Source organism: Chiroxiphia lanceolata, chromosome 19 (genome assembly GCF_009829145.1).
Source record: "Chiroxiphia lanceolata isolate bChiLan1 chromosome 19, bChiLan1.pri, whole genome shotgun sequence".
NCBI classification, from domain to species: domain Eukaryota; kingdom Metazoa; phylum Chordata; class Aves; order Passeriformes; family Pipridae; genus Chiroxiphia; species Chiroxiphia lanceolata.
This window is the reverse complement of record NC_045655.1, coordinates 7,171,020-7,198,424: the sequence shown is the minus strand read 5'-3', so window position 1 is coordinate 7,198,424 and position 27,405 is coordinate 7,171,020. Positions and strand designations below refer to the sequence as shown.

At 42.2% G+C, this 27,405-nt stretch overlaps 1 protein-coding gene across 1 annotated transcript in view; it reads left to right on the top strand.

The window, feature by feature from the left end:
* The first annotated feature begins 2,350 nt into the window (after positions 1 to 2,350).
* CA10 (carbonic anhydrase 10) overlaps positions 2,351 to 27,405 on the top strand; it is a 184,925-nt gene continuing 159,870 nt past the window's right edge. Inside the window, exons 1-2 of the mRNA XM_032706767.1 lie at positions 2,351 to 2,602; positions 3,241 to 3,729. Of these exons, the coding sequence (XP_032562658.1) occupies positions 3,669 to 3,729 (61 nt within the window). The 5' untranslated portion in view covers positions 2,351 to 2,602; positions 3,241 to 3,668. The remainder of the gene's footprint in view (positions 2,603 to 3,240; positions 3,730 to 27,405) is intronic.

Here is a 27,405-nt window from a genome sequence, read left to right as displayed (position 1 = left end):
ATTAAACCATTTCTCTTGGGTTCAAATACACTGTACCAAATTCTACAGTGAAAGCCTGATCCAAACCTCATCTCAGTCTGCAGAAATATTCCAATTGATTTCAGTGGGCTTTGGAATAGGCCTGTATTGACATCCATTCAACCTTATTGAACTGAGCTTTCCTGTGGAGCTGCAGCAGCCAATATGGCCACAACAACTTCAAAACCAAGCGTGAAGGCCACTGCCAGTCAAATAACATCACAGCAAGTAAATGACAGCAGAATGAACTCATTATCATTTATCTAAATTAAAAAAAACCCACAAGTTTCTGAGCTCACTGCTCTGTTTTCCAGGTGAAGAAAACTTTCAAGTTGCCTTTGATCCCTCATAGATTTTTTCAGTCTGAGTCATAAACTACTTATTCATCACAGGCCACTGAAACAAGTATAAGGTTTTCATGAGGATGATAAGCTTACCACACTAAAAAGATTCACAAAACCTAATATATTGGGGAGTTTTGGCTATCTGCTAGCAACCAACATCCATGTAATTATTTTCCCTGCCATTAAACTCATATTAAAATCCCACTGACATCTGTAAGATTTGGCATTCTCTCATCACCAATTCAGTTCTTTGCTCACTTAATGGTCAACACACCCTTTTAAAACAGATCATCTCACTTGCTCGAGACATTTGGTTTTCCACATGTAATGCCATAATTTCAAGGAGACTAGGAACAAGGATGTCTGTGTAAATATAAAAGATATAAAAGATATAAATCTCTTTGCGGGTTTCTTATGTTCTGGAGTGGGATGTTATTGTAAGAAATTAGTTGGGAAAACCCCAAAAGGGAATTTATAGGCAAATCCATGGAAAACCTTAATCTGTTTGAGCAAAGCAGTTTAGTAAACATCAATGGTAATTTCACTGAGCATTTTCTAATGTGTGCTTAAATACATCTACACTGGAAATAGAGGATGCCACTCATGCCTTTTATAATGCCAGAATAGGAGATATTAACCTGGATTTTAATAAGACATAAAGAAGAGAATTGCATAGAATGCTTAAAACTTAAGCATCAAAATGATGCCCATCATTCAGCAATCCCCTCAAGGAAAGAATTCCCTCTTGCTGCACAGCCCCACTGTTTAATAAAAATCCATCAATACATATGGGAATTCTTTTGTCCCTAAAGCCTTGAATGACTGTGCCTCATGTCCAGCCTCACTGTTCTCACTGGGCAGATGATGGCAATTAATTTGTTAAAATCCTGAGTCTCTTTATAAGCCATGAGGAGAGATGGAGTAAACATCAGCAGAGATTGCTGCAGTGCAATGAGCTCTTACACTACCCTGGGAACTAACAAAACGAACACAGGAATCACACTGACTAATAAGTGCCTGCAGTTCAATTCTTCCTTTCAAAACAGTGATGATTTTGTCCCATCCAGTTGCTTTGAAGCACTCAAGAAATCTGATCTACCACCACTAAATACCATCAGGTATATTTGAAAGCCATGACTCCTACACATTTCCCAGAGATGACAAAAATAACAACGTAGCCTGTGGTTTCTCCTCTTAAAAACGCTCTCCTTCCCCATTCAGAGATCCAGGCATCCTCATTTTGCTAGAATACATACATGTGTTTTAAAAGTATGCCCTAGTTTGGAGAACTGTTTATAAACCAATCTATTTTCAACCCATTATGCATGCATCCCCCGCTGGAGCGTTTGTAATATGACCTCTGCACACCTGCCAAGAGCTGGGATATCAGTTTGATACCCAAAGCATCTCTCTCCCTCCCCCTTCCCTCTGCCTTGCTGGGATCAATGAAGGCACCCGCAGTCGCAGGATACACCTTTTCACACCTGCCCTGAGCCGGGATTTTCGTTCGCAGCCCAAACCCCGCGTCCCCTCCCTTCTTCCACGACATCCCGAGCCACCCGCCGGGCACCGCGGCCCGGGGCAGCCCCTGCCCACCTCCCCGTGCCGCGCAGCCCCCTGACTCCGCCGGCGCTGCCTTGCTGCGCCCACTTTCCCCATCCGCAGCAAGTGGAAACCATCCTCTCCCCGCGCCAGGTGCGCCTCTTACAAAAAAAAAAAAAAGGAGGAATGGGAGAGAAAAATAAAACCGGACCCTTTTTTTTTTTTTTTTTTTAAACAAAGTGAGCAGCATCCTCTGGAATGCGCTTCCTGAGAAGCAGACCGCGAGGGAAGGAGGGAGGGAAAGGAGGGAGGTCGTGCCTCTCCCCCCCGCCGCCGCCCCCGCTCCGGGCCGGCCCCGGTCCCACCGCAGAGCGGCCCCGCCGCCGCCCGCGCAGGCACCGCCTCCGCGGCGGAGCGCGCCCGGCCCGCGCCCGTGCGCGCCGCCAGCACAGCACAGCCCCGCCGGCCCCCGCAGCACCGCCGGCTGCGGCTCGGGGACATGGCGGGACGCAGCCGGGATTAGGGGAGGAGGGGGAAGCCCCCCGAGGAGCGATGGTACCTCCTGACAGCTAAAGGTGGAGGTAGCGGCGGCCGCAGCCCCGGCGGCGCGGAGCGTGACCTCGATCTGTTTTTGGGACTGCGGGCGGGAGCGGCGCGTCCGATGAGCTGAGGAGGATAAGGAGCAGGAGGATTTGGGGGTAAGTAAGGTATTGCCCCAAAACTGACTTTTATTTTTTTTTATCATTACCGTTATTCTTTTTTTTTTTTTCGGGCGGGGGGTGGCGGGTAGGACCTATGCAGAACTGTCGTGCCTGGGGAATGCCATCAGCTATGCATTGCAGCGCAGGTACTTCGCTAACTCTCGGCTGGAGCCTCTCGCTGCCCTTCCACCGCCAACCCGACAAGAAGTTTGGGTCTGATTCTCTCTCCCTTCTTGTTTAAATAAGTTTTAAAATATCGGCGTTCTTAGCGAAGCCGGCCGGCGATGCGCTCAGCCCTCGCTGCTCGCAGGCTCCGGCCGCCCGCCGATGTGATTTAGGGACACACACACCCCCCACACACCCCCACCGTCAAACAACCCCGACCCCGCGTTCTCCGGGGGCCGCGGGGGTGGGCGCGGGGGGCGGCGGGTCCATCCCGGCCGGGGAAGGGGCTCCGTGAGCGGGGCAAGCCCGACCCCTGCAGTCGCCTGTCGGAAGCCGCCGCGGCGCTCCGGGATTGCAGCATCCGCGGCGGGGCTGGGGAGCCGCGCTCGGAGCTGCGGGAGCTGCGGGAGGGGCGGGGGTGGCGAGCGCGTTGCAGCGGGTATTAATCTCTTTTCCGCTCGTTCTCGTAGCAGCAGGAGGGGAATCCCCCTCCCTCCGCCGCCTCCCTCCCCCGGCAATGCCGGCACTGCCCCGCTGAGACGTGCAGAGTTTGGGCTTGACTTGCACCTGGCCGCCCTGGAATAGAGACTCTCCGGATCGGATCGGTTGGGGGTTTGTTGTCTTATGTCGTGTTGGGAAATCTGGTGGATTTTTTTCTCGCTCGTGGAGGAAGAGCCCGGTGCAGGCAGTTGGCTTCGTGGTCTTTTTTGGAGGGCGAAGGAAGGGAAGGGATCTCGCTTGAGCCGTGCGGAGAGAGAGCCCGGACATGTGTTGTCAGCACATCTGGGGAATACAGTCTGCAAGTCCGAAAGGAAATTTGCTGGGATCGTTCAAACTGCGATATTGATCTTTGTTATTTTTTTTCGCCGAGGGATGCACTTGGCATGAGAATCGGAGGATGGAAATTGTTTGGGAGGTGCTTTTTCTTCTGCAAGCGAATTTCATCGTCTGCATTTCAGGTACGCAGCACAGAAAGGGCGAGGGGGGGGGGGGAAATACCGTACAGGGTTCCCAGGCTTCCCCTTATTAAGGGGCAAGAGGTACAGTTAAATCAAAATTGTAGTTGAAAAGCACATGAATGATGTGTTGTGAGTGAGTGGTGACAGAAATCTACAAACATCCCTTCCCTCTCCCCCTTAATTCCAACACCTGTGTTGTAATTATGATACATTGGTTGCAGTGAATAACCACAGTGTACTGATAAGGGAAATGCTGATAATTCCTAATGTACCTGGTTGTGATAATTATTCGCAGCATTGCCGTGATCCCAGATTTTCACAGCTCCTGAAGTTCCTTAAACTCGGCTGATCTGCAGATCTTAAAGGGTTTGCGGTTTGTTGATGGACTTGTCATGCTCTGCTGCCACAGTTCAGGGTCTGCAAAGAGAGGGATAACAGTGAAGAATGTGCCTCTGCTTTTAAAGTGAGCTTTACTGTGGCTGTGCTCTGAAAATGGATTTTTTTTTTTCCTTTAAAAAAAGCCCCATTCAAAGAGCTCTGTGGTGGCTGGGATTTCCACCTTTATTTTAAGCTTGCAAAGGTCTCTCTCCCTTCCAGTATGTAGAAGTCAGGTAATTTCAGTTGTCACCAGAGCTTGTCCAATTAATGAACAGGCACAGCCGGGTGTCGAGCATAAAGGATTGGAACAATTTATTCTTGGGGAAAACACTCCCTTCGACTGCAGAAGCCCTGGCTCTCTCGTTAATTTGTCATGTTGGTTGTGCTGGAATAAATATGTTGTAGGAGGCAGGAGCGGGGAGGTGGCCAGTTTTCTAGTTCGGGACACTCCAGGGAGCCCCATGGGGATCCAGGCTGCCTGTGTCTCCTGCCGTTCCACTTCTCTGCAGGCTGACACTGCCCTCCAGCCATTGCGTAAGTCTGGAAATGGGAACGCAGGCAACGCAGGCAAGGCTCTGCCGGGGAGAGCTGGGGGGTCCTGGTGGACATCTCAGTGTCCAGCCTGGAGGTGTGCAGGGGGAGGGAGCTCCAAAGCTCCCCTGGGACCATGCAGAGGTTGGCCTGGGCCGTGTCCCCGCCAACAGCACCTGCAGCATCTCACCCTGGCAGTGCCGGGCCCCACTGCGCTTCCTGCAGCACTTCCCGACCGATCCACCCTTACAGCCCTTGACTGGTGACACTTACACCAACACTGGAGGCTCGGCACCTCTGTTCATTTGTATTGCCTGCACCTGCCCCAAAGCTTTTTTATTCCTGAGCAAATAGCTTTGCTGTCTGCTCACGGTGTACGTCAGCCCTGCTTTTATCCCCACAGACTGGCACCATCTGCTACCGGGCACCCGGGTGACACTGGCAGCACCCCAGGCTGACCTTCCACTTGTGCCCATTGGTACCATCAGAATAATTCACTCTCTCACTTTTTAGAACAGCGAAAACCTGCTGCCTCTTGTCATTTAAATCTCACACTTATCTATTTAGCTCAGCGTGATGTGCCACCTGTCCAGTTCTCCTCAAATTAGGCACTTCCTAAAGTGCCACAGTGAGAATGGAAAACTGAAGCTCATCCGCTTTCTTGCCCATTCTGACAGTAATATCCTGAGACAGAAAGAAGCTGTCCCGTTCTGTGCAGCTCCTTCTGCCATGCATTCAGCTGTTGGTGTTCCCAGAGCTCCCCCCCTCCTTTCCTCCTCTTCAGACAGGGGAGCCCAGGCTTGTGAACCAGTGGGATCAGTCCTGCAGGGGCTCCCATCGCTCTCCATCTCCCTCTAGCACTAATACCTAACACTGTACAGACTGATACCATCTCTGCTTGCTTTTTCTCTTATTTTGTTCCTTTTTGGGGTGGAATAAAGTGGATAAGTGAATGGTGGGATGCTTCTGCTGCGTGGTTAAAGCTGTGGTTTCAAATAATTTTAACCACACAGAGGATGTGTACATGCTTTAGCCTTTTTTTCTTTTTTTTTTTTCTTCCTAGGGTTTTTGGTTTTTTTTCAGGAATCCTTACTGTTTGTCATCTTGGTAAAAAGGATTAAGATCTGTAGATATCTGACTGGCACTAATGCTTTGTATCTTTTCTCTGCTCTCCTTTTTACACTATTTTTTGTAATATATTATCTACCTGGGATGTCTGGATAACAGTGCAAGTGAGAGAAGGTGGTGCAAAGCCTGTTAAGGGTTTGCCTCCACACTGGATTCCAGACACTGTGTATTTTTAGCGCTTCAGCACTGGTTATTCATTCAACATGTTACTTAAAAAACCCATTAGTTGAGCTCTAGTGCTGCAAATTACCAGAATGTAAATTAGAGTGTGTGGTAGTATTTAGTTTCTTTTTTTTTTTTTTCTCCTCATTAAGTCAGTAGTTCCAGCAGTGAAGCCACAAGCCAGATCTCTCGTGCATGGATCTTTCCTGAACATCAGCAAATGCTTGATTCGGGGTCTGTTTAAACCTGTGACAGCCCTCCTACTAATTCCAGTGGTTATTTGGATTAGGGTCTGTTAAGGGCTGCTGTTCAAAGGGATGATGTCAGTCACTGAATTCAACAGACTATTAATTTATCATTACTAATAGACTTACTTATTAAGCAGAGGTTCAATGTTATGTCACGTTGTCTTTTGCTCTGTATTTACATAACAAATATAAATTAAGCTGAATGTAGCACTTGTGCTGTCTTATGTAAAGTAAATAATGAAGTTATACAATGACTTTTGGTGTCTCTCCACGCATGAATTTCTTGGAGGCAGTATATGGCAAGTAGTTTAATCTATTGAAAAGAGACGTGCATATATTTTCAAAATATTTTATACCTTATAATTTTATCAGTCAGCTGTGCGTATGAGAGATTGCTCGGTTTGGAAGAAATGATACTTAGATTTAGGATTTTTTTTTTTAATTACTGGACCTCGGTTGGGAAATAATTTATCTGTGAACATCGTAACTGAACATTTTGTTTTCTTGGCATACTGGATTCAGGCTTCTGCTACTTCAAATTGCTTGTTTGAAAAGAAAATGTACTTTCTTTGTGCAGATGCAAATGAGACATAAGAACATGTTGAAGGACCACGAAAACCATTTCTGTCCTTCAGAAAGAAATGAAAACCCTCGTCTACCTTCAAAGTCGTATTTATTCCTATGAGTTGTAGTCTCGGAGGAAAAATAGTCATGATTTGTATTATGACTTCTGAGGTTTTGTCCTTTTAATGATACTATTCAACATGGAAGGAACAGAGAGGAGTGGAGGTGAAGATGTCCTGTAGACACAATGCTGGAGCAAGACCTCAGTGGTTGTTGCTCCTCTGAAGAAGCAGATAATCATGGCAGATGGATTACACTGTTTGTATACAAAGATGCCAGAAGGTAACTGGTATGATGTCCAGAATTTCCTTCCCGAGTACTAATACCACCAAAGATTAATTAGCATCAGTGTTCTTTGGTGGGGTTGTGGAGCCCATAGTGGCAGCCACATTTCCTTGCATTTGTATGAACCATGAGGGATATTTTTTTTTTTGTGATTCTAGATATTAACAATCAATTTCAAGTAGAAAGCTAGAATGTTGTTTCAAACCTTTGCAGGATACTGATTTAGATAAGAAAATGAAGCTGTCATGGGCATTGATAAAGAAGGTCTCCAAGTGTATTTTCTGTTAGTCCATCACAAAACAATTTATAAAACCTTCATGGTCAAACATCTTTATGCCTTCTATGAATTGCATATACTACCTCTTATAGTTTTGGCTTTTGGCTACTAATATGGAAGTGTTTTATTTTTATCCTTTGCCATGTCCCCAAGTCATGGAGGGGCAAATCCCCTTCATGATGATGCAACTTCTGTGGCCTGCTTGGCAGCACACAAGTGTCATAAATCATGTATCATGAGCAACTGAGACGGTGTAAGAAAGGCCTTGTCTATCCAGGAATTCCACTGTGTATTGAGCATCCAGTGTAGCATCTCCTGGCACTGAGGGCTGGAGGTGGATTTGGAGCATGGCTGCACTTCATTTTCTGTCTTGCTGCTTCTGCGGTCTCTGAGCTCTTATTACCTGGCATAACACAGAGCTGTCCTGTAGGAACTCTAAATTATGCCAAGGCTTGAATTATCTATTGAATGATGGTCTGTAAGGTCTGATAACTCTTTTTCCCATAGTATTGCACAGCCTGAGTAATCCTGTAGAAGAGAAGAATATCAAGGCTCTAATGTCCAACATGAGAAGAGTGAATGGTTCATTGTTATGTTTGGACAAAAATGTTGAAACCAAGTTAATTATCCTCAAATAGTGTCACAGAAATAGCTTTTTCTGGCACTTTTAAGTGAGAAATGTAATATCCTAGGGGAAGGAATTATTCATAGCACAGATATATATATATATGAGAGAAGGTGATCACTGGGCATACGGGAGGTGTAACATGGACCTGGTAAGGAAGAGCTTTAACCATTAGGATATTCTTTCCTGCTTTATCCCATCTCCACAACTTCATGTATGTGGGGAAACCTTCATGCCTGCACAGTTTGTTGATGTAAATGAAAATCCACATGGATTCACTCCCAAGATGGAGGCCACAGGTTGTTTCCAGAGACTCCCAGTTCCTCATCACTCGAATGCTTTCTCACTTCAGAGTTGTTGCCGCCTTTTCAAAAGGTGTGAAGATGTTTCTACTTTAAAATTCCATGGAAATAGCCTCCTGTAAATGTGTGCTTCACTTCTGTGTGTGTGTGTGTCTTGTATTTCTCATCATTTTATTTTTATTTTTGGTTTTACAGCTCGAGCGTGCCCAGATAGGCGTTACAGTGCCAAAAAAACACACATATTTTTAGCTTATGTAAAGGTAGTAGAAGGCAACGTTTATGAATAGTTTTGCACATATTATGCTGGGCTATTTTCTATCCAATACACTGACAAAAGGAAACTGGTTATTGCTGCTATTCTTTTCCTTGGTAATGAAGATGCCCAGTTTTCAAAGGGACCTCTTCACCTGGTTGTGTTGCCTCACTGTAGTGCAGTTGAACCAGATCCCAAGCCTCCAAGATAAAATGATGAAAATCAGGAATAAACCCCCAGCTCAAATAAGCAGTCACAGTTAAAGAGTGTTCTTTAAGATGCAACTGATGTTATAGAGGAGTTCTGCCCTTGATATTCTTGGAAAGGTTTGAGGTTTTAATTCTACAACAGCTAGATTTTAAATATAGCAAAGACTGAAATGGCTTTGCATTTGCATTATGAATATTCCTTACATACCAATGAACAAGGAATTCCTGCTTTCCTAAAGATTCTTTGCTTTTTTGTTGCTATTGGTCAAGTCTCTCTTTCATTCTTGGTTGAAGGTGGTAATTTAACTGAGGAGGAAGCTGCTGTTTTTGTTGTTATGACTGTTATGGCTAAAACTTTACATGGCAAAGACTGAAGTGGATGATTGGCCCATCTGGGCTGTTAATAGAAGACTATATAAAACTGTTCCATCATTATCTCATTACCAGCTCAAGCAGCAGGCAAAACTAGATGACAGTTAGTTATGGACAACACTGACATACTGTGATAAGTGTTATTTTGCTCCCATCTTGTTTTTATCTTCACTATACATCATGTTGGAAGGAATAGAAACTAGGAATCAAATTTTAATTGACTTATTTAGAGGCAACACTGTACAGTGGGACTGCATTTCCCTTGAAATGCCATCAGAAAGTACAAAGGTGCCTGTCCATACAGAGGAGAATATCAGTTAGGAAAAAAGAATTCCACTGGGGTAGATAAATTGAAGCATTAATGGTAAATAAATAGGAAATCAAATTTTTAGAAGGATAATAATCTGGCATTTGAGAGAGGTGAGAATTTGCAGCCAAACCTATTTACAGCTGAATTCAAAGTAGTGGAATACTTTATTGATGGTGTAACCACTGACGGTTAAAAAGCTGCCAAGGATCATTTATTGGAATTTCTTGAAGATAAAATAGCAAGTTGTTATTGTCATAAACACAGAGGACTGAAACACTGCAGACCTATAACCTGTGTAGTGCCTTCCTGGTGATATAGACAAGTGCTGGGTGGCTCATGCACATGGGTGCATGTAAATGCAACCTTTTTATTTGTCCATATGGCAAACATTGTCCTGCAGTGCTTAGCAGGGGACAGCTGAGGTAAGAAGGTGTAGGAAGACCTATATTTACACCCACCTTAAAAGACCTTGGAACTCCCGAAAATGTTATAAAGGGCTTTAGTGTTAATAAGATTTGGGACTTAGAAATTGCAAAATTGAAATCTTGACAATGAATGAGCTTGAGATGGCAGATGGCAGGTGTCTGTGCTCCTGTGGAGTGCCAGGTACAGCCTATCCATGATCACAGCCCTAAATATTAATTTTCATTTACTCATCTTGAAAAACGGAAGGTGATCAGTTTTCACATGTATTGCATTCTAAAATCAGTGGTCAGAACTAAAGAAAATAAATGCTTTCATTGTTAGATGTATTTTTCCACATGAAAACATTTCTGGTTTCAATTCATGGATCTGTAACATTTGTATTTCTGTACTAAAAATAGTATTAAACTTAAATACACCACAGTTTTATCTCTTCTAATACTGTTTGCTTGAAAAATATCCCAGCAGCTGTAATCCAGAATGTACTTTTTAGCAGACAGTAAAATAAGTATAGAGATCAGATAATATCAATAGTGTTATCTGTTCATTTGGACAGTCCCTTTTCCTCCCTTTATATCATTAGTGCTTAACTTTATCAAGCTTGGAAGACTGGGATGTTTGTCATCTGGGTTTTAAGTGTGAAATGGATGCAGTTGTGCACTGACTGGACCAAAGTGGCTTCTAAGCACAGTGCATGGAGGAGGAAGCTAAGAAACATTATCCTTTTTTTTTTCCCCCTCTAAATGTGTTGACACCTCTATGTTTTGGAAGCAGCATTTGAGTAGATGAATTTAGAGGGAAACATGGGTTTTGAAAAATCATCCTCTTGTCAGTTTTGTGGGTTGTTTCCAATTCAAGTTCTTTCCTGCTGGTAACTACTTTAGTGCCATGTTCTGCTTCAGGAATAATCATCAGAAGAGGTTTTTTTTTTTTCACTCTGCCTGTGTAGAAGAACTAGCACAGCAGGGCTCCTATGGAATTTATATTATTAATGCTGAAAGAAAAAGATAATGAGTACTAGTGAAGGGTCTTTTGGTATGTGTGACTGTGGAAAAACTGCACTGTTTGAAGTGATGTGGAAATGACCAAGCCCTGCTGGAGCTGTATTCCCAGTAGGATGGTGGTGGATATCTGACGGAGCAGGTCAAGAAGGATTGCTGCTGCCACAGCTAAATTTGCTTGCAAGGTGACACACTTGGGCTGCTGGAAAAGAGCATTAATTGCATTTGCCATCACAGCAGAGAAAAGAAACTTTCGCTCTTCAGGAAAAAGATAGAGCTGAAGATTTCTACTTGCTGGTAGAAAAGGATAATGATACTTCACTAGTGTTCCTGGAAGTGAAATTTAATGGAGAATGAGCCATTTGTTTCTACACTGGTGGAATGCCACACAACTTGCAGCTGAACTGTGCTATCTGCCATGTGGAAGCTGTGGTTATGGAAGGGGAGAGCTGCTGCTGCTGGAAGGGAAAGGGGTTTGATCAACCCTATGTGGATCCTAATCCTGCTGCTGGAAGGGAAAGGTGTTTGATTGACCCTGTGCTGGTCCCAATCCTGCTGCTGGAAGGGAAAGGAGTTTGATTGACCCTCTACAGGTCCTAATCCCACTGCTGGGGAGTATGTGAACAGCGCCTGACAGAGTTCTCTGAAAGGGAATGTCAGTTTGGATTTATCTAAGAATGAAAGGTATGAATGAGAAGAGCTTTGCATTACATTTCAGTTAAAAAAAAAAAAAAAAAAAAAAAGAATTTTGTTGGCAGAACTTGGAACAGAATGCACAGTGTTGGCCACACTTTCATAGATGGAGAAGCTGAGGTAAAGTGTCATGAGAGGATCAGTCAGCAGGAATTTAAGTAGCTGCAGTCCATCCACTTCACTCTCATTTCTGCCTTGTGACTAAAGGATTACTGGAACACCTTGTTTCTAGTCTGGGTATGAGGCTGGGTCACCTCAGGCAGTGAGTGCCTGGCTGTTCCTCACATCCCCTGGTTTCTGACTGCACTATCCAGGATGGCTTTCCAGCCTTTCCATTGCTGACTGGAGGGACTGGTCACAGCTGGGCGCTCTCAGCAGCTTCAGTGGACAGTGAAACCTGGCAGTCTGGCCTCAGGAAACATAAACCAATGCTCTTCAAACCTCTAGAACTCAGAGCCCAGCTGAACAGTGATTTATGGTCATTTCTGCTCCCTTGGCCCCCTGACTTGGGGCACTTTCCTTCAGCCAGATTTATCCTCAGCCTTTAAGCTCACGTGGCTTCCCCAGAGTGAAGGGTCACAGAATGGGCCTAGTGTGTCCCCTCAGAGGATGGATCCTCCTTTTCTGCCTCTGCACTCTGTAGTTTTTATCCTCATTGTACTAGCAGAGAAGCTATCATGAGCTATAATTATGGTATATTTAACAACTATATCAATCAGCATTTAACTTAAATTGGTTTCCAGCAGGTAGTGTGATATTACGGCAAAATTCAGATCCAGACGAGGTTCCTCCATAAATCTGTGTTATTTAAATTCTGTTTAAATTATTAACATTCACTCAGTTGGCCTCTTTATGGTTCTGTCGTGACTATGAGTAACGAGTGGGTTCCTCAGAATGCAGCACTTGCCTCCCTCGTGTTTCACATCCCCTCCCCGTGGGTGTGAGTGACAACACACAGTTAAGGGCACCAGAGGTTCTGGCCCTAAATTTTCTCTTTGCAATTCACTCTCTCAGCATCCCAGCAGGTTCCTTTACATCCTGGTGCAGTTGTTGGATATGCTGTGTGCACACATGTGAATTTTTCAATAGGTGAAATCCTCACCCCAGGGCATTTTGCCCATCATATCTGAACTCCCATTTTTTATTTTCCAGGATGTTCCCCTGGATTCACCATTTCTGCTGGGGCTTTTTCTGTTCACATTCATATTGCATATAAGCATTATCTTATTGTCATATTGGGTTTTGTGCCTGCTGGAAAACAAAGTAATCTACAAGGACTTCACAGTCTCCTCTCGTTTGCCCAAATGATCCTGAGGGTACTGTGTGGCAGTTAGTAATTCCGAGTGGGATTTGAAGTTATCTGCAGATGCATCATTTTTATCTTCACTGGCCCCTCTGGCACTCTCTCCAAGTTGTTAACAATTCATCTTTGCCAGTCTGTAATTGTGCCTTTGCTCTAGAGTCACAGGTATTTAGCTCACTGTGGAACAGGGTGTAAAATAGAGCAATAAATAATATGATTTATTTTATTAGGTAGCATAAGTATGTTTTCATTCTTGGGAGCTAAAACCCGAGTCATCCTCTTTCCATTTTATTGAGATATATTAATACCCAGATTCAGCAAAATGCAAAACTTAAAAAAGACACGCTTAAGTGTTCTGCTCTATCTGAGTATTAATATGTAAGTGTATAAAACAACTTAGATTAAGTATGTGCTGAAGTGCTTTGCTGAAGCAAGAAGTGGCAGTGGTATAATTCATGAATAAAACAAAATCTTTGGAAAAGACCAGCTAAGATGAGCAGAATTTTTCATTATCTCTCTTTAAGTACAGTTGTATAGAAAACAGGTTTCTATGCAGGTAAAATCATATCAGTTCTTTGTGTGGTAAAGTGAAGATGCAGACTTTTCTAATATGACTAACATAGGAAGAGAAACTGCACAATCAGAATTAAAATAAACTGGATTGTAATTTGTTATTTCTCACTGTATGGATGACTGACTGAATGAATGAAACAAACACCATTTTCCACGATAGCAAACACATTTTCCCTGGACTATGGTAAACACAACCAAAAGACTAAAAAGTGAAATTACAAGAGGTGAGAGGTGATTTTCATAGGTGAATTTCTGTTTCACTTTCTTTTCGGCGCAAATTTTAATTTTCTCTTGATCAGACCTCAAGTCTTGCTATCAAGAGGACATCCAGTGCAGAGCCTGTGCAGGGACAGGGGCACAGCCCTTCTACCAGGTGGTACCTACAGGGATGCTTGGGAAGCCTCACACCAGTTTTGTGCAAGCAGGCGACACAGTCCAGGTTGGATAAGCAGAGTTTAGTCAGACTGACAGAGAAAACTACTTGTGGAGGATGTGTAAAAGTTCTGGAGGTTCTGTCTGTCCCTCTGTCTGAGTCTAAACAAGCCAAATGTGTCCTCTCTGTTGCTGAGAGAAGGTGGTGGCAGGTTCAGTCTGTGTCAAGTGGAAAAATTCCTCATGTTTTAAACGAGGTGAGGCTCATAAATAACATTAGGAAACAATTTCTACCGTGGGCAAGAAAGTTTGCAGAAGTATTGCACTATTTATAAAAACAGCTGGGCAACTCTACAGTCCATTTACATTGTGTTCATGTATTTGGGCTCTATCTACCAAAGGGCACAGAGCCTGCCAGCTTTCTGCTTTCCTCCAGCCCTTGTCCTGTTTTGACTTGTTGCTTCAGAGACAGCAGCAGGTAACTCCCCCATTTTTAGATCCTTACTGTACAGACCTTCTGCCTCTACTCTGGTTTTATGTTTTTAAGTACTTATTTACTTTGCAGAGCATTTCTGACTACAAGGTAGTCAGCATCTTCCTTTTAATGCTCCTGAAAAAGAACCTGTGTCTCAGATTTCAGACCACAGCTAGTAACAGCTGAATTTAAACCCTTCTTGCAAGATCTCCCTTTTAATGGCTTCTTTACTGATAGCCTGATAACTGCTGTAAGGACCAAATGATGAAGTGTGTCTTGATCACATTATATCACATTACTGGCCACCTAAGAATTGATTCTAGCCACTGAATAATCCAGAACTTGGAATATTTGAAATAGAACATTCTTATGTATAAAAGCAGACTATATGATGTAATACTATTGCATATTTTTAAAGCTCTTAATGTTTTGGATATAACTTTCACTGATATTATATAAACTGTACAGAAATAATCTCCTGGCATTTGCTTGGAATGACAGTCATCAATTCCTACACATTTATTTAAAATCTTATGTAGAAACAAAAAAGTATTTGTTTTAGACAGCTTTGTTTTGGACATTTTGCCAGGAAAGAATGCAGGCTTTGCTAATATAGGCTGAAATAAAGTGTAAAATAAAATCTTTGAACAAGCTGTTCACAGAAGGAGCGTGCAGTGGAGTTACTCAGCCAAAAATGTTGGCACTGAGTTTAGTTAAGCATTAAGCAGAGGTCTCCTGGTAAATAGTCCCAGCAGGAACATCCTGTGACCTCTGCTGTGGGGATTCAGGTATGTGAGGAAACCATGCTTAGGAGCTTTACTAGTCATGTGGTCACAATGATTTTCAATCACTTTGGTTATTGCTGGATTAAAATTGAGGCTGCAGAGATTAATGGTCTGTTGTTACTAATCCACTAAACCCCTGTTCCTAGATCTTTTAAATTGACTGAACCTATAGATTGTTAAGTAACTGAGAGATATGGATTTGTAATGGTTTTAACTATCTTTCTTCATGTTTGGTGTTAGCAGTATCCTGTTATTTATTGCTCTTTGAAGACAGTGATCTTGGCTGCTCTTGAGTGGGAGTGAACTTCATAATTTTTTATTTACACTATTCTTTAGCACAGTAAAAGTGTGTATCACTTCTAATGAATGTGGATGGAGAAGGCTTTACTATGTTTAAATATGAGCTGGTATTAGAAGAAGCTAAAATAAGAACTGTAGAAATTAAATGTTGTCTTTACTTTGTTGATACAAATGGTGCCACTGTCCCTGTCAAACCTGTCACTGTCTGCCCTTAACAGGGCTCATTGTCCCCTCAAGTGGGTTTTACTGACATTTGAAGATGATTTGGACAAAATCAAAATGGTTGTTCAAGCTTTTGGGAAATTGTGCTTTCTAAACTATCACAGTATTTGGAGTATCTGGGCCCAGGGCTTTTCCCAGTGAAATTAAAAGAGGTTGATTTTGAGTCCTAGAAGAATGTAAAGTATATTCTTTCAAAAATTATTTCCTTTGATGAAAGGAGTTGAGTACCTGGTACCTGCCAGAGTGGTGTGGACACACAATGTCTGCATGACACACAGAAGTTGTTTATTTTGGTTTTGATTGAATAAATAATGGCAACAGCCTAGCTCTATACAACTAGGTTTGGGTGTTTATTTAAACTGCAATGGCACTATCTCTTTAATAGGAAACGCAGTTGAATAATCATCTAATTACATCTTGCTCTGAATGTGTTTTTGATACCTGTCTTTCTGAAAACAAGCAGAGTGTTCTTGCCTTTGTGTTCACTGCAGAAGATGTGAAACAGTCAAAATAAAGTACAGTTCTGCATTTTATTGCACTTGCATTAATCTGCTTGGGAAAGGGGAGCAATCTACAGTGTATTCTACATGTTTATGTCAACATACAGCAAGGTAAAGGGGCTTTAACTTTATAATTGACTTAAACTCTGACAGGGAATTCCTGTGATTAAAATAAATTCCTTAATTCATGCAACCATCTCTGTTCCTGAACCCTGGTGACTTGGCTTATTCTTCTGCCTTCTGGTTATCTCAGTAATAGTATGTCTTGATTAAGGACTGCAAGGAGCTTTTACATCTGTTCTTGTCACAAAGCTTTGTAGGATAAAGTAGGCCAAAGATACCTCATCATGTAAACTATGGACCTCCAGTTATTTCTTTCCCTCCAGATTTAATATTGTGTTCAGATAAAGCTGTGACGGCGGAAGTAAACCCAAAACACTTAAATGAATTTTTGGCAAGCTCTCTTGAGGAAGAAGAAATTAATAATGAAAAAATTAAATGTATATGACTGGATGAAGAAAAGGAAGTTATTGTCCTGCCAGCTATTGGGGAATACTGTCCTTGTCCTGTAGGAAATCAGAGTTCACCATCTCAGTAAAACAACAAGCACTTACTGAGGTGAATAGATCAATGAGAATATTCACAGTTATTGTGAAACTGAAAGGAAAAAGTGACCTCTTTTTTACAGTAGAAATATCCAAAACAGCTGAACACGAGTCTTGCCCTCAGGTCATGTTCTCCAGGAGACTAATTGCAGAGAACTGGACATTAATTAAACTTGCACTATAAGAGACTTAATGTTCATAGCCAGGCTTTGAAGCTTCAACTGCACTTTGCAAGTGATTTTAGACCTGGGTCTAAGTTCCAGGTCCAGGGTGGGGTGGAAAGCACACCCATGGTCCTTTGCAACTTTAATAATTCTGGGATTCTGTGAACCCTGCCTTTAGCTGGCATTTAGGTCTGCCACTGAGCAGTTCCTCCTACCTGACCACGTCCACAGGGACCAGGGGCTTGTCTGTCCCTAGTCCAGCATCCAAGTAGTGTTTATAACTACTGGGTAAGGGAGAAATACTCCTCCATTGGAAGGACAGCAGTTTTTACCTGCTTAGCTTGAGTGCAAACTAACAAGCAGCCAGATCCTGTATTTACATAAATCAGCATAACTCAAAGGAGCTGTTCTAGTTCGCTGGAGAAAGGAATGACTCCAGGACATGGGTCCTTCAGATGCAGGTCCTGGGATGTGGCATTTTGGTGAGTTTGACTTTTCAATGAGAAGTAACAGGCCCACTGCCTCTGTTAAACTGAATGTTCATTGCACGGTTCTAAGCCGAGTTTAAGACTGACTTAAATATTGTAACAGTCGCAAAATAAATATGTAGTCGGCTCATTTTTGGGGATTTGTTTGTACAGAGAACCCCATTATGGATGGTCCATTTTTCTAAAGCTTCTGCCATCTCTTGCACTTTTGGTATTGCTGTTTTTTTCTCAGTTGCTCTTGGAGGCAATATTAACAGATGGTATGCATTGCTCATTAAATCTGCATCTACACCTCTCCAAGGACTGCAAAGATGTTGGGAAACAGACCAAGTTACTGCAGTAAATGCTTAGAAGCTTGGAACTTACTGTACTATTCATACGCAGTTTTCACTGTCGGGGTGTTTTGACCTGTAAAGTAACGAATACATTGGTAAAATAGTTATAATTTAGCCAAGTCCAGGTACAGGCCACTTTCTCACAGACTGGGCAAAATCTCTGTGTTTCTTTCCTAGTTGCTGTAGTTGTGCTTTGGTAGTGTCATAGGCAACAGCTCTTCCCTTTTATGTTTTAATGCTGGACATGAAACCTATATTTTTTTAACACCTAATGTCCCACCTCCATTTACATGTGTCACCTGAGGCACCTTTCCTTTTCCCTGAGATCACTTTCTCTGTCATGTTGAGCTCTTCTCTGTGTCCTGTAACAAGCAGTGATGGCCCTTCCAGTAGATGAAATAGAGAGATGTTACTTTTAGGCTTTCTCACCCTCAATGTACCTTTGCTGAAGAGGCAGAGCTCCGATGTGTGAGTCAAAAGGGCATCGTGCCAGTGTGGGATTTGCTTTCCTTGTGTTTCAGATTGGTGGTGAGAGATGCAGAAATCCAACCAGCAGATAAGAATTCTCATTTCAGGCTTCTTTATTACTCTGATTTGGAACTGATGGGATCTGACTGGCAATCCCAAACACATCAGTGTAACCAGAAATAGGGCGCTCCCTTCTTGTTTCTCTGAAGCTTTTCTTTTCTTTAGTAAAGTGTTGGATCAGAAAGGTTAAGCTGTTGTTGATTCCATGGTTCATGGAAAGTTAGGATTTAGTTCACATTTCTTTCATAGTTGACCCGTGTTAAGGAAGCTGAAAAGTACATTAAGTGGAAGTGAGATCTACCCCTACCACTTTTGCAGAAAGAAAACAACCCTTCTGTGTTTGAACTGGTCTAAATGGGCACAGCAAGAAGGAAAAACTCAGCAATCTCTCCAAGTATTTTGTATTTGTGTTTATGATTTTCTATTGGCTGGGGATATTTCATATTCTGAAAGCGAAGTCTAAATAAAAAAGGGTATTTTAAATTAATCGGTTTCAATAAAGGGCTGCAAAATGCTGTGTAGGCACTCCTAGCATGATATTAACCTGGTTTGCCTTAATTTAGTTTGTTTATTTGGAAGAGGCTGAAGTTGAATCCAATAAACCCAGTCTAAATTTAGCCCATACAATTTCTGAGCATAGACAAGAAGATTGTCTACCTTAGATGCACACTTTTCCTTGCATTTTACAATAAGCAAATGTTATACTCGTGGAGATTTGCAAAATGAAGGGCCAATATAAAGTAGCATCAAGAAAATAAGAGATTTTTTAAGTTCCCAGTTTAAGAAAATGAAGAGTGGAACAATCAAGAGTGGGACAAAGTGCTCTTTCATATACAGTTAATAGAAGTGATATCTCTAAGCATGAAAATACACCATTGTGTTAAATGTCTACATGCCACTGATACTGTATTTGCCAGGAGAACAGTAGGACTGGTCCTGATCCATAATGGTGCAAGGTAGTAAATTTATCAGTGCTCCATAATTTAAAGTAGTAAAAATGACAACTGAAGCTGCTCCACTGAGTAACTGGAAGACTTGAGCTGTGCTTAGTTCTCCTGGGAGTCCTGCTTCTGATCCCATTAAAACTCCTGAAGTTTTCACCACTAACTTTCACTCTACCAAAATCAGACTGTAGGGGCAGCAAGTGACTTTCACCTAAGATATTTCAAAGCTTAGGCAGTTTGAGGTTATTCACTTTTGGTCCTGAAGATAATTTTCTTCTCCTCTTTCACCCTCTGTCATTGCTTACACCTGTTCCTTAGTTCTGAGTTAGGAGGGGAAAGGGACATGAGTAGATCAGTGAGGGATCCACCTTACTGAGAAGCAAAGAGTACTTGGTTGTGAGGGTGGGAATAAAAGAAGAGTGAAGGAGCAGATAAAAGAATGAGGATACAGACTAATGGGGAGGATGCTGGCAATGGAGGACAGCACTGAGATTGGGTGTTTCATTGTGCACTTTGCCAGAAAGAAAGGAGAAAAGGCATTGATGGTTCTGCTCCTAAATAGGAATTGTGTTGGTAGCTCCCACAGGAATAAGACAATCTCTTCATCTGAAGTCACAGAGATACAGAGACCTTAACTTTCCAGTCATCAAATCTCCATTATTTTTTTAAAGCCCTTAAACTTAGTGCACAGAAACTGTCAGAATATTTGAAGACAAAATTGTTAATAACTTAAATGTGGAAGTTCTCCACTATGTAGCTGTTGACCTTTGAGGAGTCTGACTGCTTACTGAGATTATTTCATTAGTATTTGCACATTGACTTCCTGCCAAAAGTCAATCTGCTTTTCCTTGCATGGTTTTGTTATTTTGAAGGTCTTCAGCTGTGGAACAAAATCCACTATGTAACAAAGAGCTGGCAGAGTTGGAAGTTTTCCAGGAAGAGCCTTTCAGGTTAAACTCTGGTGATGCTGAAATATTACAAGTGTTTTATGTGGCCTCCTTTCCCCTTGTGCCTTACCCAACATAGCTGTTCCTGAAGAAAGGCAACAGTTAGTTTTAGTTCCCACTGCCCTCAAGAGAATCTTCCACTTGTTACCTAAAGGATGGAATTTATTTGAGCTTGGGATCTGGACTTTGCTTTTTTCTTTTATCAGCCTCAAACCAGGTTGGTTTTTTTTTTTAAAGATGTCTCTGATGAGCTTAATGATCCCTCTCACAGAGTTGTTTAGTGTGATATAAATGACAGTATGGATCTCATGTCACATTTAGGTGCTCAGAATTTCTGCATTGTTGAAGACACTCATACAAGGTGTCTAAAATAACATGTAAATCTCCCAATGAACAAAGCACAAGGAAAGGCTGTTTCAGAAAGGGCTGATTTGAAAGCAGATTTACTACTAGTGGCCACCAGGCAAATGTCAATTCATTTCTGATACAGAATCAAAAAGAAGAAAAACAGATGTACATTATCTTTTCTTTTTTCTCTCCTTCCCCTGATTTCCTCCCCAAAACAAAGGGAAGGTCAAAATGTCACCTGAAAGATCAGGATGGAGGTAGCAACTTCCTATAGGCAGTTAAAGATGTCTGAACCATGAATGTCCTATTTATTGAGCCTACAGGGCTGAGATCAATTTTTTTATGCTAGACAGAAACTGATGATCCTGTCAAATACTTGGAGCCTGGAGGACAAAGGTATGTTTTATAACTTATCATTAGACCCCGAGTTCCACCCTTTAGTAGATTGGCAAAGCCTGCATTTCACAGGGGACACACTGAAGTAATTCTCATGTTCCAGTCCAGTGGAGTAAACAAACAGCTGCATTCTGCACATGCTGCAGATTCAGGATCAGCTTCCAGGAGAGCCCAATTAGAAGCATATGAAGGCAGCCTGGGCTGTCTCCCTGGGATAGGGAATGCATGGCTAGGGGTATTCATCTAATGCCTGACAGGATGGAGCTCTCCTCCTAATTGGAGCTTTTGGCTGCTACGACAACCCAGATGATATTCTGCCCAGTCAGTCAGCACAGCTCCACTGATCTTACTAAATACACATCTGGCTCTAGGCTGTCTCTTCCTAGAGGAGAGGGCTGTGGGCCTTTATTATTCTCAGTTATTTCCAGGTTAATACAGTGGAACCTCTGGCTCAGGAGATTCCTAAACCTCCAGCTGTAATGGCTGGAAGCTTTTAGATGAAGGATCTGTCTTTGCTGCCTATTTTTGTATTCTTTTTTCTAACACTTTTGCTGCTTAGTATTGCTGCAGCTCAACAATTCCCAGACTTGTTTGCACCTGCATCCAGGATATGGGATAACAGGAGATAGAGCAGTTTTGAGAATACTTGGCCAGAGAAGGGAGAAGAGTGTGAAAGAGCTGGAACAAGATTTGTCCATGGGTGTCCCAGGAGCTTAGAGCTTCACCACTGCTTTCCAGTCTTTCCCCACTGGGATTACTTTCTTTCAGGACCTTTGCTAAAAAGCAGCTCAGTTTCAGTGTCCCCTGGTTCTGTCCTTGCTGAGTGTGATGCCTGTCCCTGTCTTCAAGTTTCTTTTTACTGCTGCTGATCTCTGTACTCACTTCCCCAGGAACAGAAGCTCTTCACTAACCCACTCTTGAAGGCAGCACTGATGTCTCATGTACTGGGTTCTTCCCAGGTTGTTTGATCTGACCTGCTGCTGTTCCTTCCTATGAATTACATTCCCATCTATTATGGTTGCAAATATTCTGCCCACAGATGTACACCCCATCACACACAGACACGGATTTGCATATGTAAGCACGACAAAAATGGAGTCAGCATCTGAGAGAAACAGATTTCCTTGGTAAGCTCAAAATAAGTCCCAAAGCCTACAGCTTATCAAGTGAAGGGCTCTGGGCTGGGTTTTGGTGTCTGCTAAAACTGGCACTTGCTGGCTGGGTGAAGGCAGCTGTGCTGGGTGTTGGGTGGGGAGACAAGCAGACAGTTGGTGTGGAGGAGACTGTGCCCAAATGAGAAGCTGTGGAATGGTGGAAGCAGAGAGAGAAGGGGGAGAAAAATAGGTCTGAGAGCCAGTTAGGTGCTGGAAAAAGAGAGGAAAGATCTAATCTTGTAATCACTCTGGTAGGCACTAAATTATGCTTTTTGTTAGATTCTTTTTTTTTAAGTTTTATTAAAAAACGAGAGGAGAAGCAAGCAAGGAATTCATACACATTTACAATTTAAAGTTATCTTAACACTTCAGAAATACCAGTGCAAGGGTTGTGTGGGAAACGGCACCAATTTAGCACATTTAGTTTTATTGCAGAGGTTGTGGGATGCAGTGAATAAAGAAAGGGAGTGCAGGAAGAGGAAAAGATAGTCACAAAGGTATTTAAGGCTTATCTAGAGAATAGAATTTTATCACTGTCTCTGCCAGAATTTGTGTTGCTTAGCAACACACTTTAATCAAACTTTTCAAGGGTGGTCACTAATTGTGTGTTCCTTGTTTCCTCTGAGGCCTGATTTGCAGAAGTCCTGAGCAGTTACAGCTAAAACAGGTCAATGGGAGAAATATGTTACAGGTATCAAATGATCTGCAAGTCTAAATACTGTAAAAAATATTGGGGCTATTAATTGGCTAAAAAAGGTAGAGAATATCTTTTCCTGACTCTGGCATTCATTTGCACATTTGTAGAAAAGGGACACAACCTCTTCAGGAATGCTAAGAAATCAAACATTTTGGGAGTTTGAATCATGTAAAAATCCATGCTACTTCTGCCTTGAAGTGCCAGGAAGTCTGGCTGATAAGGCCTTTCATGGCACTGCTTGGTTGGCTTCAATTAATGAGCCTTTGAGCCCCTTCTCACTACCTCAGTCCTGAGGGTTTGGGTGGGGAAAAAAACCTGCTTAAACAGCCATATTAAGGAAAGCATAAAACAAACCCAGTTCTCTCCTTTTACTCAGTTTTTCTACTTCCAAGTGCCAGTCACCTGAATTTCTACCAGCTTATCTGACCCAAGAACCATTAGCTTCTTACTTAATTATCAGGTGCTGATCTGGGTTCAGATCATGCTCTGGTGAAGTCATTGTGGATTTTACCAGAGTGGAGGAGAAAGAAAATCAGACCCTTAACAAGACAGCTTTTGCTACCCTCCACAGCCAGAGATATCACAGCTTTGTCCTGACAGCAAGTCCTCTTGTTCACTATGGCTTAGAATGAAGTTGGGAGACCTTTTCCAATCCTAAAGTCCAGGCAGGTCTTTTTGAGGGGAAAGAGAAAACACTGAAATCCATCCAGCCCCTAAAGTGCTGCTTAATCTGTGTATTAAGGATCACAGACCATCCAGCTCCTCTAAAGCATGAAGGAGTATTAAAGAATTTCTATATTAGCCTTTTGTAAAAGGATACCAGCATGTGTAGGAGGTAAGTAAAACATGTCATCTTTTAATCCATTAGGAGTGCCTGTCGTTCTTAATTCAAAGCCTAGAGAAATGTAAGCTATTAAAACAGTACTTTCTATTTCTATAGTACCTTCTACCCCAATATCTCAAAATGTTTTCCACTCCTTGTTATACAGAAATAAAGAGATGCTGCTGCTCAGTGTGTACAAACCTCTTTGGGGAGGTCAGAGATGGTTGACTCATAGTTCACTGCCAAATCAGAATAGCCGTGCTTTGAACTGCATTTCACAGAGATAATTGCCCAGACAAACTATAAAGTAATGAAAAAGTTGCCTTGAGGGTCTTGAGGCTTCCAGGTCCAAATCTTGTATCATTCTTAGTGCAGATTTACATGAGGCAGGGCAGCTTACAGCTGGTTGATACTTGAAGTTGAAATGGGGTAAACAATGACAATTTTGATTATGTTAGTTAAACCCAATGCAAATGTCTGTGTTAACATTTTAAGTGGATTCTGACCTCGTTTATGTTGATTTATGGTTGAAACTGTGTTTACAAGTTGTGACACTAACCCAGCTAATACTGTACTAGTTTCTATTGATTGACTTGACACGAATTGATGGAGCCTCTGGGTCTGCAGACAAGACTTTGACTTCGTTGGGAAACAGAGCCAGGGAGAAGGATGCTGAGGAATAGATGATGAATAATACAAAATGCCCGTTTAGGATGATAATTATCCTAAGGAAATAGGCCATTGTATGTCCCTAATGTCACTTACTACTGTCAACCACGTTTCACCACAGCACCAGCGCACATGAAGCCACACTGAATTCAAGAATGTGGCTGAATGCAGATGGAAGGAAAGTGGGGCTATTATTTAAGCAGTAATTTGGAGTTTAGGGTTAACTTAATTTCCTTAGTTAGTCTATCTTTAGCATTTCTACGTCACTTTCTTACACGTGGGATGAATGAAAAGTTGTTCAAGGAAGAGGAGAAAGATTGGCACTTGAGATGGGAGGTGACAGGACTTCAGAGCTGTTGTACTTTTTGAGACAGTTAAAATTTGCTGAGCTTCTGGATCACCTTGACATTTACTCAAATCACAGCAGTGTTATCTGTGGGTTCCTGCTGTGTTTAATAGCAACAGAATGGGTAATGCCTAACATTTTAATGTGTGCTTAGCCTCTGATCTGTGACAGGTCTATAATTGTGTGTTGAGAATTCTTTGAAGATGTCTGATGAAAAGTGATTAGTGATCACTTTTAGATTATTGATTTAATTTCCAAAATGGAATGTCTGGTCTTTTGGGGTCTTGTTTGTTTTAATACTCAGTAATGGAGCTTGATGGTCCACAAAACGTTTGGTTTGTTTGTTTGTTTTTAGAATAGCTGTCAAAAAATTAAAGGAAAGGAGATGCTGACATCCCTATATCCTTATGTGGTAAAGACAGAGTTTGCTAAATGCCAGTCATGCCAAAGTGTCATTTTACTCATGCCAAATTCACCAAACAGTCCTGCAATTGGATTAATTAAATGCCATCCAAAGGAGAAAAAGTATTCTTTTACTATGAGCTATTTCTGGGATAGGGGAGAGGAAGGGTGTAGATCTCCCTTCCACTCAAATCCAATCCACTGTTATCCCTACAAAGAGTATTAGAATAAATATTGCCCTATAACTGCTAGGATAAATAGTGAGAGTTATTGGATTGCTGTTGAAGAAAAGCATATTTTAACAAAGCATAAACCCAGAATTTATTAATTTTGCGTAGTCTTCTGGTTCTCTGGGAGTAAACAAACCTTGCTTACTTCCCTAATACCAGAGGTGATTTTACTGTCCTGACATCTCCCACACACTCAGGCTGCTTTCTAACAGCAGAAGATAATAAGAAGAAGTGGTGAATATTTGTAAAGTAAATATTGTCACCATTGGGTGAACCTGCTGCTGGAATAGCCCCATATTTAACCAACTGAGCTGTGCAGCAGTAGTACAAGTCCAGTGCTACATTCCTCATATCTTCTTCAAAACACAACTGAGGGTTGCAGTTTGAAAAACCACAATGAAGAGAATCCTTTCTCAGAAAGAAAGACTGTGATACAGATGGGTCACAAAACCCCTTGTGTTTGTTCTGGAACGACAGTCAGTGAATATCTGAAGTCATCAGGAGAATTCCTATCAGTTTGAATGTTTCAGAATGCTCCTGGTGTAAGCTGCCATGAGAGCACCATTTATCAAAATGTCTTGTTCTGCAGAGTGCTGTGTCAGTCTTGTTAAATCTTATTAATCATCCCTTGTACAAGAAAACTCTTTGAGTTACATGGACTGCTGGCATTACTGAGAGTTACAGACTCCAGCTCTTTATTCTGTACCAATAAGAAGACCATAAACAATTTGAGAACCATGAGGTGAAGTGGTATAACTTTGCAAAATAGAGACACACACAGAAAGGATTTGGCCAGAAGTCTCAAGGTCAGCAGAAGTTTGAAGCAGGTTAAACTGCTTGTCCTCCAGCTAAATAATGGGGTCTCCCAAGAGACCTGTATTTTATACTGTTTCTAACATACGACCTCTACAACTTTTTGGGGCTGCGAAAATTACAGAAGGAAAAAAATAAAATAAATAAGAGCAGTCTTATCAACATATTGCTGCACTAAGTTGTGTTGGGGAAGAAACAAACAGATGCCACGTACACAGTACCATAAGGATTTAAGAAAACATGATTCCTTTTAGGTATGTGGCTGGATCAACTCCAAGCATGTGTGCAAGGGTGGGGATCAGTCTGACTAGTGTAAAGTAAGTTGGCATCTTCTGGTACTGAGCTTAGTTTCCTGTGCAGCTGAGTGAAAACCTGGCTTTGTCACATGCCATTGGCAGTGAAACTGGACTGGTATGAGGTTGAAAAGTGGATAAAGGGCCCCAGTGTAAGATCCTTTCCATGCATCCACTTTTGTCATCCAATTTTGACCCTAAGCATCTGTCTAACAGGGCTCAAAGTCAAGTGTACAGAGTCAGTAGTATTGTTCCTTGTATAATTGTATGGTCACCCAGCCAGAGAGTGTGGGCTGTGCTTTGTGTGCATTATTCATCAGCCCTCACTGGGTTTCCCTCGTGGTCACTGTAGAGTTCTGTGAACAGGCATTTATGCCAAAGGGAGAACTAAAAAGAATTCAGTCAGTTTCTCATGACAGTTTTAATGTCTATGAGACAAATGTCAAACTTACTTGATTTGTTTTGACACAAGTAATTGTTTGCTTTAGATTAATTTCAGTATTCCAAATATTTTTTAAAAACTGCTGGTCTCCTCACTAGTTTGCCTGGCATTCATGAGGTTATTTCAAGTAGACTTAAGTGTTTATAGGCTGGCTGAGATTCTAGGCATAAAATTCAGTGTATTCCAGCTGGGAGATCAAAGGACTGGAAGTAACTTACTTCCTACAGAGTCAGACTTCTCCCATCAGCATCATCATTGACTTCTGCTTGTCTTTCCCCCCTTTCCTTCTCTACTTGTGCTTCTCAGCATCCAGATACAAAGCAGATCTGATATCTCTGATCCTGCAGCCATGGAGCCACGTTAGCCTGGTGCTGAGACACAGAGCAGTCTGTATCTGCTTGGAGACAGATACAGATATAAATATATACAGAGAGAGAGAGAGAGAGAGAGAGAGAGAATGCCACGTGTGACTTCAGGCAGATCATGGTGAAGGAAATAGCCAGTCAGTTGTCAGCAGAGTGTGGTTGATACTCCCCTTTCAGCACTGCAGATGTTTTAGGAGGGCAGTCTGGTTGGCCAGGCCTTTTTCATCTGTGCCTGCAAGCCTTTCTGCATACATAAATCCAGGGCTTGAGTGGGAAAGGCTGAAATACAGGGAAGGAGGGAGGTGCAGGAGGTGCTGTGTTTATGAAATAGGTTCT